We start from the raw sequence: 14,975 nt of genomic DNA, 5'->3' as shown, positions 1-14,975 counted from the left end.
TACGTGTAGAAGTTAATGAAGCAGCACTGGGTGAAGAGCTGACATGGATCATGCCACTTACCTGAACCATGGGGCTGATAGCACAGAAGGCTAGAGGGCTGATGAGGTGGGTTAGTGGGACATGTCTTGCTGTGTTGAGCTTCTTGAGTGTATCACATTGTCAGTGTCTTATTCTGAGTACACGGAGGAGGGAGGAGCAGGACAGCCTGCAACTAATCCAGACAACATCACTGAAAGCTATCACTGCCCTTCTGCCCCAGCCACTGACATCACCAACACAGGTCAGAAGCAGCTTATAACACAGACATCACAGCATAGAAAATATACAAGTCTGACATATGACAGATGGGAGCTGTGATGTGTAGTAACACAATCCTATATCTTCAGTGTTTAGGAATGGACATGATGACATACAGGATCATCAATACATCTCAGACCGGTTTTTGAGTTGGTTAGCATGAAGGTTGAAGCTTGTTCAGACCACTTGTGGCTTTTCAGGTATTGTAGACTAGTAAAGAGACCCAGAACCAAATTAAGGCGGATGGAGAACCCTAGCAGGCTGACATCCCACCGCTGGGAACAAAACCCCATCTGACCCCTCGTAGCACAACTCAAGTTTCTCATTTGTTATGGAGACAACTGTGCCAGAGGCTGATAATGCTATAAAGAAAGCCACACACATTGGTGGTCAAATCTTCTTCTCAGGTAGGTTGGATTACTGACTAGCCATCTGGGGGAATGAGTAGTGGTGGCCTCCTAGACCCCCAAGATGTTTGACGAATTATGAGAAATCTATAATGTCATCTAATGAGTTAGGGGTAGAAAATTAAGTATTTTATCACTTCTATGTGGCACATCTGCTGTGATGCTGGATGACAAATAGTACCAGAAAGAAAGATGCTGTATGCTACATTTTTCTGTCGGGCACTATCAGTCTATAGCCTCTGGACCTATTCACTAAATGCACATATATCAGATGAGTCTGGCTCCGCAAGGAAAAATCCTGTCCGGACTAAGGTTGCACCCGGTATCAAATTATCAGTACTTATTTTTATACTTTTTTACCTGGTATGGTTCGATACTGGGATTGTCACTTTTTCAATACTAAGCCACAATACTCCTGTGTCCCATGCTGCAGCTTGGCTGCTAGGTCTCTTTCTGTGTGTGCATTAGTGTCTATTCATTGAACCTCTCTCTGCAGTACTGCAAGGATTAATTCTCCTTTTTTGCTCTATGATCAGCTGTTTGACTAATGAGTAGGGACGAGCGAATCGACTTCGGATGCTTCATCCGAAGTCGATTCGCATAAAACTTTGTTTTAATACTGTACGGAGCGGGCACTCCGTACAGTATTAGAATGTATTGGCTCTGATGAGCCAAAGTTATTACTTTGCAAAGTCTCCCTAGACATTGTAAATGAATTTCTACTGTAAAAAACCTTTGTACCGGACTCGGGTTTGGCCCACTAAGGAGGAAGGGGCCCACCAAGGGCAAAAAAATGTGGAAATGCTTTCTAACTAATAATGGAAGCGCCCATTAGTACAGGAGGTCCAGGGAGTGGTGGATATAGCACCACAGACATTACTCACCACTCCCTGGTCTTCTTCCATGAGCGCCCAGGCTGACAGTGTACAGCTTCAGGACGTAGAGCATGTAGGTGCTTACTATGACCTGTGCAACGTCAGGTCAGAGTGCCGCATAGGCACCTGGACAGTGCTAAAGCATGTGTGCAATGCTGGCACAGGAGAAGAGTTAAGTATTTTTTTAATTTTTTTATCTGGTCTGAGGTCTGCCTTTAGGGGAAGATGGGGTGGGAGTTATAGGGGGCAAAGGGGTCTGAATGATCTTGGGGTCAGATCGGGAGTCTGGATGTATTTGGTGTTGGATCTGGGGTCTGAAAGAATTTGGGGTAACATCTGGGGTCTGAATGAACTTGGGGTCAGATCTGGGGATTGAATGAACCTGGAGTCAGATCTGGGGTCTGAATGAATCTGGGGTGAGATCTGGGGACTGCATAAATTTGGGACCTGATCTTGGGTCTGGTCTAGGAGTCTATATTAATTCTGGGCTGTTTTCGGGGTCTGTATTAATTCCTGGGTCTCACCTAGGGATGATCAGGGGTCTGTATGAAAACGTGGGCCTATCTGGGGTTTGTGTGAATTTGAGAAGAGGTTTTGGTTCTAATATGGGGTCTGTATGAATCTGTGGTCTAATCTGTGGTCTGTATGAATCTGAGGCGGATCTGAGATCTGTATGAATTTGGGGGCAGATCTGGAGTCTGTGGAATTTGGGAGCTGATATGCAGTCTGTATGTATTTTGGGTCTAAGCTGGGGTCTGTATAAATTGTGAGGCTAATCTGGAGTTTGTGTAAATATGGGGGCTGATCGGGGTTTGGTATGAATTTGGAGGCTGATCTGGGGTCTGTACGAATTTTTGGGCTAATGTGGGGTCTGTATGAATTTGGGGGCTGATCTGATACTGGTCCGGCACATAATAGAACTGTGCTATCCTTGTCCGTAATACGGACAATAATAGGACACGTTCAATTTTTTTGAAGAATGGCCATGTGGATATACGGAAATGGAATACACACGAGTAAATTCCGTTTTTTTGCAGACCCATTGAAGTGAATGGATCCGCATACGGGTCACAAAAGAAACCAGCACAGAAACAGAAAAACATGTTCCTTGCTGGACTACGGTTACACCCTCGAGCAGCATGTAGGAAGAACTGAACTGACAGTATTCCCCACAGCCAGGAAGCTTTATTTGATGTTGGGGGTGCACATCTTTTGATTTTCGCCCTTTTTGGTGATGTTTTTGAAACCAAAAATCAAGAGTGCATTGAATAAAAGGAGTAGTAGCGCCTGTCCTATATACAGTACTTTCTCCTCCTTTATGATCCACACCTGGTTTTGGCTTAAAAAATGTTCGACAAAAAACCTGAACAAAACCTGAGTGTGGAAAGCCAGCCTTAGGCCTCATGCACACGGCCGTGCCGTTTTTTCGCGGTCCGAAACCGCGGATACGCAAAAAACGGAAGCCGCCCGTGTTGCCTTCCGCAATTTGCGGAACGGAATGGGCGCCGGCAATATAAATGCCTATTCTTGTCCGCAAAGCGCGGACAAGAATAGGACATGTTATATTTTTTTAGCGGGGCCGCTGAACGGAGCAACGGATGCGGACAGCATGCGGCCCCATTGAAGTGAATGAGTCTCCATCCGAGCCGATGCAGACCCAAACAACGGTCGTGTGCATGAGGCCTTAGAATGCACCTCTGCATTTGTAAACCATAGGGTTGGGGGCCCACTAACATGAGTTTTGTCCCCCCCTCCCCTGTGCTGACCCCTAGCTATGCCTCTGTTTCAAAAAATCTTACCTCAGTATAAATTCTGACCAAAGTGTCTAGAAAAGTGAAGCTTCATTGCAAAGTAACTGTATATAAGGGCAATGAATTTACAGCAGATCCACAATATATATGTTTAACATCGTAATCATTGAGCAGGGTGCATTCTCGACCTGTCGCTCCATCAGAACAGGGGAACTGGACCCCTGTTCTCAGGATCGGTGGGGTTCCCAGTAGTTGACCCCACTCTGATAACTTGAAAACTTGGCACAACCCCTTTAAGGAGTTGTCCAGACAGACAAAAATTGTTGCAATGTGTGTTAATCTGAAATGGATACAACTGATAAACTTCTATTACAGCATCAGCCCTGATGTCCCAATATTAGCCCTGGTCCTACTCCAATTCCAGGTTCATTAAGACATAGAAACGGAGCTGCTCCCCTTCTGTGTTGGCATGTGACTCATGATGTGCTTGACGGGGGCTGGCTGTTTGACATACCTAAGATCCCTTCTCTGTCTCAGAATGAACCCCCCCCCCCCCGCAACGTCAAACAGCCAGCCCTCTTCAAGAACGTCACTTGTCACATGCCAAAAAATGGTGAGGGGGCTGAGGAAATGGAACAGGTCTGGAGCTGATATCAGGACATCGGAGCAGCTCTCACAATACAAGTATATCAGTAGATTTTATCAATTTCAATTTAAAACACATTGCAACCACATTTAACCGTGCTGGACCACTCGTTAATATTGTAAATTTTTCTAAAGTACAATTACAGAAGAAGAGGTCAAATATTGTGTTACATGTTATCACTGAACTACAATCAAATAGCATCAAACCTGTGTAATGTATGACAGAGGATGAATCTGGTACAGCACCTGTGTCCCTTTGGAGAAACAGATGAAATTCTCTTCCCATTGCTCTTTTCTGAACCTCCTCCGAGGTGCTTACATTGCACAAAGCTGGAAATACAACATGGAAACGTTATAACTAAAAGCCCAAATGTATAATAATAATAATAATAATAAAAAAAAATAAAGACTAGAATATATAATTTTCAGATTTTGTGTGTTTACTGCATTTAGGGTGAGACTTATTAAGACCGGTTTGTGTACGCCTGTCTTACTTTGCCCTGCACTGGCGTGAGATGCCCCAAATTTATTAAAAGGCTCATGCGTCTGAATAGATTTGTTTGTGAGCCAGATTGAAATCTATGCCAGTCATGAGCAGGAGTAGATTTCAGGTGTAATGTAAGCAAACTTTGTGCATCTAATCACTTGGGCTGCGAGGCTCCCAACACCCACCTGCCTCCCTTGCCCACTTTTTTGGTAAAGTGGCGAGGACATTGGAAAAGGCCAAAAAGTCACACATTTTGTTGCACAACTGCACATGCTATAAAATTTGTGACTTGTACACGAGAAAACAAGCACACAGCCATAATAAATCTCTGCCATAGTTCTTTATTTACAATATTAAAGCAAATTGGCAACACAGAAAACCCACTGATATTACACAGTGACCTCACAAAAAACATGTTTTAAATAATTCGTCTTTGTGTGGCCATATTCTCAGAACTATAACCTTTTTTTCTGTTGACAGTTTTGTTTTTTTTGAGGGACAAAACTTTTTACTACACTTGGCACTGTGGCATTAGTTGCATACTTTACAACTTTTTTTTTTTTACTATAACGTCTTTCAAAAAAATTATGTTTTTGCATCGCCGTATTCCAAGACCCATAACCTTTTTATTTTTCTTTCTACTGAGCTGCATGAGGGCTTGATTTTTTCGGGACGACTTGAAGTTATCATTAGTATAATTTTAGAGTACTTTTAATTATCACCGTTAATTCTTTTTTTGGTGATGGATATGCAAAAAAAAAAAGCACTTCTTGCATTGTTTTTTTGTTTCTTTTTTATGGCATTCACAGTGTTGGATAAATTACATGATAATTGTATTGTTTTTTCTTAAACCATTTACTAGTCCCACAAGGGGACTTGGACATGCAATCTTTTCTGTAACACAACACACTGTACTGCTCATGTAGTACAGTGTATTATACTGTTATCTGAGCCATTAGAGTAGAAGCCCGGCTGTCATGTGAGAGTGGAGATCCTGTTCTGCTTAGTGTAGGCGACCGTAAAAAGGTGGCGGCCTAGAATAAGCCCCCTTAATGACCACTGTAAAAAAGGCAAATAAGCGGTCATTAAGGGGGTACAGATGCAACAATTTTGTATCAGTTTTTGTTGCTTTTTCTGTATTTTTTGTAAGCCTCTTTATCGTTAGAATGTATTTTTAATACTTAAAACATATATACAGTACAGACCAAAAGTTACAGACCTTCTCATTCAAAGAGTTTTCTTTATTTTCATGACTATGAAAATTGTAGATTCACACTGAAGGCATCAAAACTATGGCATCCACACATGTGGAATTATATACATAACAAACAAGTGTGAAACAACTGAAAATATGTCATATTCTAGGTTCTTCAAAGTAGCCACCTTTTGCTTTGATTACTGCTTTGCACACTCTTGGCATTCTCTTGATGAATAAAATTAATTATATCACCACACTGGATAAATCTGTGGCGATATCTGATTACACCCAAATAATTATCAGATTCGTTTTGTAAACTGGGATTACTTTAAAACATAACATTTACTAAATCATTTAAAATAATGGTTTCTGTAAGGTGATGGACAACAACAATATCTCCAATATACCACTTCAAATGCATGAAAAGAGGGTGGATCTTACCCCATTCTGTGGGATCCACATTCAATGGAGAAATTTCCTGGTCTTGAATAGTACCAGGAACCGGTGTGACCAGGGTGCTTGCGTCCGTATTGGCACTGCAGATAACTCCTAATAGGCCCTATTCTGCCTTTCCTACCTCATTAGGGGTCAGGGGCTACAAGCAGCGCCTACCTATCACACATGGAGCACCCGCCCCGACAGGGGCGACCCCACACCGAACCTTTCCCTCAGTATGGGTCTAGTGTTCTATATGGCCCTAATTACAAAGCCCTACATGCCATGTTTCAGTCTTTCTTTTGAGACATCATCAGGGGACTTCACACATGTATTCAAGGGCAGCTGGAAATAAAATCACAAACATACACTAAATACAGGTCACATATATTACTGAATACCGCATATGAAATAATCATCAGCAGGCTCAGGTTACTTACTAAAGATCAAGGTGGTTTTGGCCTCGTGTCTTCACTCAGGATATTCAGTTGTTCCTATCCATGCTGTACAATGGGAAGTGTCCCATGGCAGCCAGTGTCTCACCACAAACAGCAATGATTTGGGTGAGCACTCAACAGTTGTTATCCTCATCCTTATATACCTCACCTTCCGGTTAGTGTACCCCCCCCCTAATTACCTACCTCACCTGTCCGTATCCATTGTGGTGCATGTTGCTGCAAATGGAACGCACGCCGCTCCCATGCGTTCCACCGGACCGGAAGTTGCAATCACATGGGTCGGGCTGACCGGAAGTGACGTAAAGACCTGCATCTAAGCGTCGCTGGTAACATAGCAACCTCCAGACGCACGGCCAGTTCCCAGGCATATGATAATTTGCCTGCTCTTTTCTATATGCACAATCGCAAACTAGATTTATTAGGCAGGATTGCCAAACTCGATCTCCCACTCTTCACAGCCTTTACCAAATAGGCCTGGGGGACATACGATATCAGAATTCCATCTGGAAGGGGAGCAAGTGGATCCATATTCATACCGAATAGGCCATCACATCTCACATTTTTTTATTATGAGCGATGATGTTTCCACTCTATCCCAAAAGATCTTCAGTATTCTGGTCAGATCATCCATTACATCTCACATGCCCATCACTGTGGATGAGCTACTGTGAGTGGGAGGGAGATCTGGCCATTTTACAACACTAAACCGCTCCTAGGAATCAGGATTATTCATATAAAGCAGCAGTAATTTTGTTGTTCGTTTAGGCCAAAAGGGTGAACTGTCTTCAAATAGAAGATCCATTTTGCTTCACATTGAAGGATCCTTCTATCAAAGTCGCCCCTTCTTATTCCTGGCTTGATTTTTTCGATCCCCATAAAGGAGAGACAATCAGGCCTGCCATCATGTTCAGTATTCACGTGTCGTGCCACCGACGTATCTCTGCCATTTCTGATGTCACTCACGTGTTCTCCTATCCTTCTCCTCAGTTCTCTCCCTGTCTTCCCCACATATTCCTTTCCACATTTGCATGTAATTTTGTACACCAGTCCCATGCTTTTACAGTTACTCATATCATTAACTGTATACATTTTGCCAGTGTTATTGCTCCTAAATGACTTTGCCTTGGCCATAAAGGGGCACGCCACACATCCTCCGCACCTGAAATTACCACTGATGCCTCTCTCAAGCCATGTTTTTTTATGAGGCACTGGTGTATAGTGGCTATGCACCATCATATCACGGATGCTTTTACCACGTCTGTACGTGATACTGGGGTGCCCCTTTATGACCCTGCAAATGTCCGGGTCCATCTGGAGCACATGCCAATGTCTTGATATAATATCTCTTATTGCCGAGGAACAGCCATTGTATGTGCTAATGAGTCGGATTTCCCTGTTTTCACTGGCCCCACCAATCCTGGGGATATCAATTTTTGGGGCCAATAAAGACCCCCTGTCCTTGTTTAGGGCCATTTGGTACGCTGGGGTAAGTACACCTCCTGGATATCCACGATCTAAGAAGCGGGTTTTGAGGTCATCAGCCTGTTTAATGAACTCAGAGCGTCTGGAGCAATTCCTCCTTAGACGTAGGTATTGCCCTCTCGGTATTCCCTTCCTGAGGGGATATGGATGGCTACTTTCCCATCTCAGGAGTGAATTTGTGGAGGTCGGTTTCCGATATATGGTTGTCTCCAGGCAGCCCATCCCGTTTATACTGACGCAAATATCCAGAAAGGGGAGTTTAGATGGATCACATTCTGATGTAAAATGGAGGCCTATCTCGTTCTGGTTCAATTCTTGAACCCAGGCAGAGAACGTCTCCTTGCTCCCCTTCCAGATGACGAAAACGTCATCTATAAATCGCGCCCACTTTTGGACACACTGTAATTCCATTGTGGACTCATCCCCAAATACTATGGTGTTCTCCCACCAGCCCAGGAACAGATTAGCATACGATGGGGCACAGGGGCTCCCCATCGCAGTGCCCCTGAGCTGGTGGAAGAAACGCCCACTAAACAGGAAATAATTCCTTTTCAATGTGAATTCCAATAATTCCAACACAAAAGCATTGTGTGCCCCAAAATGTTTGCCTCTAGACGATAGAAAGTAGGCCACTGCATGCAAGCCCCACTTGTGTGGTATGGATGAGTATAGTGCTTCCACATCTACACTCCCCAATATACAGCCTGCATCCAGATGAATACCCTCCATCTGTCTAAGTAAATCCCCCGTATCTTTTACATGGGATGATAAGGAAAGGACGAAGGGTGCCAAGATCTTGTCAATGTACACTCCTAGGTTTTGATTCAGGCTATCAATGCCCGATACAATCGGACGCCCTTTTAAAGGGTCATAGCCCTTATGTACTTTTGGCAGACTGTAAAATGTGGCGATTTGTGGGCATTCTGGGTATAGAAAATCCATTTCTTCCTGGCTGATTAGTTTATTGAGTTTTGCTTTGATCAAAATATTTTTTAACTCTTTTTGATAAGCTATGGTTGGATCACTTTTTAGGATTTCATAGCAATCCCGTGGAGCTAGCAGTTTCTCGCACATCACCTCATAGTTCTTTGTACCCAGGATGACTGTGTTGCCACCCTTGTCTGATGGCTTGATGACAATACTTTTGTTCTTGGACAATTCCTCCAAGGCACACAGTTCATCCTGGGTACAATTATGAGGTGATGAATGCAGGTGGGTGGTCTCCAGGTCAGTGCTGACCAATTTGAGAAATACATCCACGCAGTTTGTCTCACCTACCGGGGGTGTCCTCCTGCTCTTAATTTTAAGAGCTGTAAAGGGCCCTTCACCCAATGACGGTTCATTAGTCCCTGTTAGACTTTCTAAAAGTTTTACATCAGGTACCATCTCTCTGGGGACACCCATCTCTGCACTTTGTTTTTTCTCAATGTTGCAAAAGTACTTGTACCAACGCAATTTACGCGCAAACAATTGCAGATCCACAATCGTTTTAAACGGATTATATTTAGACGTAGGGACAAAGGAGAGACCCTTCTCAAGGACCTGTGTTTCTATCTTTGTAAGGTTATGATCTGACAGATTAATTATTTTAGGGCCAGCACTGTTGCTGTTCCCTGAGGTTGTTGTGGTGCTCGATTCCGTAGGGGGTATGGCGAGTTCTGATCTAAAAAACCTTGTCCACCCTTGTTGTAATATCCCCCCCGGTAGTTTTTCTTCCCACGTCCTCTACCTTTAGTTGGATTTTTTCGATTACCTGTGTATTGTTCTTTCTCTGATCCTGAAAGATCTGTCTCTGTTGATGAGATATCAGTGTCTCTCTCTATTACCCTTCTCCTTTCTAATATTTGTACATATACCTTATTTTCTTTAAAATCGGCTAGGTCCCGTGTAAACTGTTTATGTTTACGCTCCTTAAGATGGTATTGAAACTTATCTAAGGAGGTCTGAAGCTGTTTCTCCTTTGTCCCAAAATCCGTCTCCTGTGAAAAAGACTGCGTGATTGCTATTTGATCTCGTAATTTGGTGTCAAGTCCTGCCAGGGTCAGTCGTTCCTGTTCTATTAATAATCTCATAAATCTTAATGAGCTACTGGTGGCCTCAGACTCCCATTTATTCATTAAGGTGGTATTTCTGCAACGAATTGCAGGAGTGAGGTTAATGCGTAGACCCCGCGGAACAATATTATGTTCTAAATAGTGTTCCAAACTTTGAACCTCCCACCAGGAAACTATTTGTTCTTTATACACTTTTTCTAGCTCCTTAAAGGAAGCACCATACGATGGAATATATTTCTTCTGGCAGAATGCTCTGTCAGAGAAAACCTCCTTGGCCTCAGTCAGCCAGCTATCCGAGTCAAAGCCCGTGCTCAGGAATCCCGCCATATCCAGTATTTGTTCAATTCAAGAATAAAATTAATTATATCACCACACTGGATAAATCTGTGGCGATATCTGATTACACCCAAATAATTATCTTTCAGGATCAGAGAAAGAACAATACACAGGTAATCGAAAAAATCCAACTAAAGGTAGAGGACGTGGGAAGAAAAACTACCGGGGGGGATATTACAACAAGGGTGGACAAGGTTTTTTAGATCAGAACTCGCCATACCCCCTACGGAATCGAGCACCACAACAACCTCAGGGAACAGCAACAGTGCTGGCCCTAAAATAATTAATCTGTCAGATCATAACCTTACAAAGATAGAAACACAGGTCCTTGAGAAGGGTCTCTCCTTTGTCCCTACGTCTAAATATAATCCGTTTAAAACGATTGTGGATCTGCAATTGTTTGCGCGTAAATTGCGTTGGTACAAGTACTTTTGCAACATTGAGAAAAAACAAAGTGCAGAGATGGGTGTCCCCAGAGAGATGGTACCTGATGTAAAACTTTTAGAAAGTCTAACAGGGACTAATGAACCGTCATTGGGTGAAGGGCCCTTTACAGCTCTTAAAATTAAGAGCAGGAGGACACCCCCGGTAGGTGAGACAAACTGCGTGGATGTATTTCTCAAATTGGTCAGCACTGACCTGGAGACCACCCACCTGCATTCATCACCTCATAATTGTACCCAGGATGAACTGTGTGCCTTGGAGGAATTGTCCAAGAACAAAAGTATTGTCATCAAGCCATCAGACAAGGGTGGCAACACAGTCATCCTGGGTACAAAGAACTATGAGGTGATGTGCGAGAAACTGCTAGCTCCACGGGATTGCTATGAAATCCTAAAAAGTGATCCAACCATAGCTTATCAAAAAGAGTTAAAAAATATTTTGATCAAAGCAAAACTCAATAAACTAATCAGCCAGGAAGAAATGGATTTTCTATACCCAGAATGCCCACAAATCGCCACATTTTACAGTCTGCCAAAAGTACATAAGGGCTATGACCCTTTAAAAGGGCGTCCGATTGTATCGGGCATTGATAGCCTGAATCAAAACCTAGGAGTGTACATTGACAAGATCTTGGCACCCTTCGTCCTTTCCTTATCATCCCATGTAAAAGATACGGGGGATTTACTTAGACAGATGGAGGGTATTCATCTGGATGCAGGCTGTATATTGGGGAGTGTAGATGTGGAAGCACTATACTCATCCATACCACACAAGTGGGGCTTGCATGCAGTGGCCTACTTTCTATCGTCTAGAGGCAAACATTTTGGGGCACACAATGCTTTTGTGTTGGAATTATTGGAATTCACATTGAAAAGGAATTATTTCCTGTTTAGTGGGCGTTTCTTCCACCAGCTCAGGGGCACTGCGATGGGGAGCCCCTGTGCCCCATCGTATGCTAATCTGTTCCTGGGCTGGTGGGAGAACACCATAGTATTTGGGGATGAGTCCACAATGGAATTACAGTGTGTCCAAAAGTGGGCGCGATTTATAGATGACGTTTTCGTCATCTGGAAGGGGAGCAAGGAGACGTTCTCTGCCTGGGTTCAAGAATTGAACCAGAACGAGATAGGCCTCCATTTTACATCAGAATGTGATCCATCTAAACTCCCCTTTCTGGATATTTGCGTCAGTATAAACGGGATGGGCTGCCTGGAGACAACCATATATCGGAAACCGACCTCCACAAATTCACTCCTGAGATGGGAAAGTAGCCATCCATATCCCCTCAGGAAGGGAATACCGAGAGGGCAATACCTACGTCTAAGGAGGAATTGCTCCAGACGCTCTGAGTTCATTAAACAGGCTGATGACCTCAAAACCCGCTTCTTAGATCGTGGATATCCAGGAGGTGTACTTACCCCAGCGTACCAAATGGCCCTAAACAAGGACAGGGGGTCTTTATTGGCCCCAAAAATTGATATCCCCAGGATTGGTGGGGCCAGTGAAAACAGGGAAATCCGACTCATTAGCACATACAATGGCTGTTCCTCGGCAATAAGAGATATTATATCAAGACATTGGCATGTGCTCCAGATGGACCCGGACATTTGCAGGGTCATAAAGGGGCACCCCAGCATCACGTACAGACGTGGTAAAAGCATCCGTGATATGATGGTGCATAGCCACTATACACCAGTGCCTCATAAAAAAACATGGCTTGAGAGAGGCATCAGTGGTAATTTCAGGTGCGGAGGATGTGTGGCGTGCCCCTTTATGGCCAAGGCAAAGTCATTTAGGAGCAATAACACTGGCAAAATGTATACAGTTAATGATATGAGTAACTGTAAAAGCATGGGACTGGTGTACAAAATTACATGCAAATGTGGAAAGGAATATGTGGGGAAGACAGGGAGAGAACTGAGGAGAAGGATAGGAGAACACGTGAGTGACATCAGAAATGGCAGAGATACGTCGGTGGCACGACACGTGAATACTGAACATGATGGCAGGCCTGATTGTCTCTCCTTTATGGGGATCGAAAAAATCAAGCCAGGAATAAGAAGGGGCGACTTTGATAGAAGGATCCTTCAATGTGAAGCAAAATGGATCTTCTATTTGAAGACAGTTCACCCTTTTGGCCTAAACGAACAACAAAATTACTGCTGCTTTATATGAATAATCCTGATTCCTAGGAGCGGTTTAGTGTTGTAAAATGGCCAGATCTCCCTCCCACTCACAGTAGCTCATCCACAGTGATGGGCATGTGAGATGTAATGGATGATCTGACCAGAATACTGAAGATCTTTTGGGATAGAGTGGAAACATCATCGCTCATAATAAAAAAATGTGAGATGTGATGGCCTATTCGGTATGAATATGGATCCACTTGCTCCCCTTCCAGATGGAATTCTGATATCGTATGTCCCCCAGGCCTATTTGGTAAAGGCTGTGAAGAGTGGGAGATCGAGTTTGGCAATCCTGCCTAATAAATCTAGTTTGCGATTGTGCATATAGAAAAGAGCAGGCAAATTATCATATGCCTGGGAACTGGCCGTGCGTCTGGAGGTTGCTATGTTACCAGCGACGCTTAGATGCAGGTCTTTACGTCACTTCCGGTCAGCCCGACCCATGTGATTGCAACTTCCGGTCCGGTGGAACGCATGGGAGCGGCGTGCGTTCCATTTGCAGCAACATGCACCACAATGGATACGGACAGGTGAGGTAGGTAATTAGGGGGGGGGTACACTAACCGGAAGGTGAGGTATATAAGGATGAGGATAACAACTGTTGAGTGCTCACCCAAATCATTGCTGTTTGTGGTGAGACACTGGCTGCCATGGGACACTTCCCATTGTACAGCATGGATAGGAACAACTGAATATCCTGAGTGAAGACACGAGGCCAAAACCACCTTGATCTTTAGTAAGTAACCTGAGCCTGCTGATGATTATTTCATATGCGGTATTCAGTAATATATGTGACCTGTATTTAGTGTATGTTTGTGATTTTATTTCCAGCTGCCCTTGAATACATGTGTGAAGTCCCCTGATGATGTCTCAAAAGAAAGACTGAAACATGGCATGTAGGGCTTTGTAATTAGGGCCATATAGAACACTAGACCCATACTGAGGGAAAGGTTCGGTGTGGGGTCGCCCCTGTCGGGGCGGGTGCTCCATGTGTGATAGGTAGGCGCTGCTTGTAGCCCCTGACCCCTAATGAGGTAGGAAAGGCAGAATAGGGCCTATTAGGAGTTATCTGCAGTGCCAATACGGACGCAAGCACCCTGGTCACACCGGTTCCTGGTACTATTCAAGACCAGGAAATTTCTCCATTGAATGTGGATCCCACAGAATGGGGTAAGATCCACCCTCTTTTCATGCATTTGAAGTGGTATATTGGAGATATTGTTGTTGTCCATCACCTTACAGAAACCATTATTTTAAATGATTTAGTAAATGTTACATTCTCTTGATGAGCTTCAAGAGGTAGTCCCCTGAAATGGTTTTCACTTCACAGGTGTGCCCTGTCAGGTTTAATAAGTGGGATTTCTTGCCTTATAAATGGGGTTGGGACCATCAGTGGTGTTGAGGAGAAGTCAGGTGGATACACAGCTGATAGTCCTACTGAATAGACTGTTAGACTTTGTATTATGGCAAGAAAAAAGCAGCTAAGTAAAGAAAAACGAGTGGCCATCATTATTTTAGGAAATGAAGGTCAGTCAGTCAGCCAAAAAATTGGGAAAACTTTGAAAGTAAGGGCTATTTGACCATGAAGGAGAGTGATGGGTTGCTGCGCCAGATGACCTGGCCTCCACAGTCACCGGACCTGAACCCAATCGAGATGGTTTTGGGTGAGCTGGACCGCAGAGTGAAGGCAAAAGGGCCAACAAGTGCTAAGCATCTCTGGGAACTCCTTCAAGACTGTTGGAAGACCATTTCAGGGGACTACCTCTTGAAGCTCATCAAGAGAATGCCAAGAGTGTGCAAAGCAGTAATCAAAGCAAAAGGTGGCTACTTTGAAGAACCTAGAATATGACATATTTTCAGTTGTTTCACACTTGTTTGTTATGTATACAGGGAGTGCAGAATTATTAGGCAAGTTGTAT

At 43.7% G+C, this 14,975-nt stretch overlaps 1 protein-coding gene across 1 annotated transcript in view; it reads right to left on the bottom strand.

Annotated features, from left to right (window-relative positions):
• Positions 1–14,975, bottom strand: part of ADGRV1 (adhesion G protein-coupled receptor V1) — a 574,752-nt gene that overhangs the window by 536,774 nt on the left and 23,003 nt on the right. Inside the window, exon 2 of the mRNA XM_040419646.1 lies at positions 4,223–4,306. Within this exon, the coding sequence (XP_040275580.1) occupies positions 4,223–4,262 (40 nt within the window). The 5' untranslated portion in view covers positions 4,263–4,306. The remainder of the gene's footprint in view (positions 1–4,222; positions 4,307–14,975) is intronic.

This window comes from Bufo bufo, chromosome 2 (genome assembly GCF_905171765.1).
Source record: "Bufo bufo chromosome 2, aBufBuf1.1, whole genome shotgun sequence".
In the NCBI taxonomy this organism is placed as follows: domain Eukaryota; kingdom Metazoa; phylum Chordata; class Amphibia; order Anura; family Bufonidae; genus Bufo; species Bufo bufo.
This window is presented reverse-complemented; position numbering and strand designations above follow the sequence as displayed.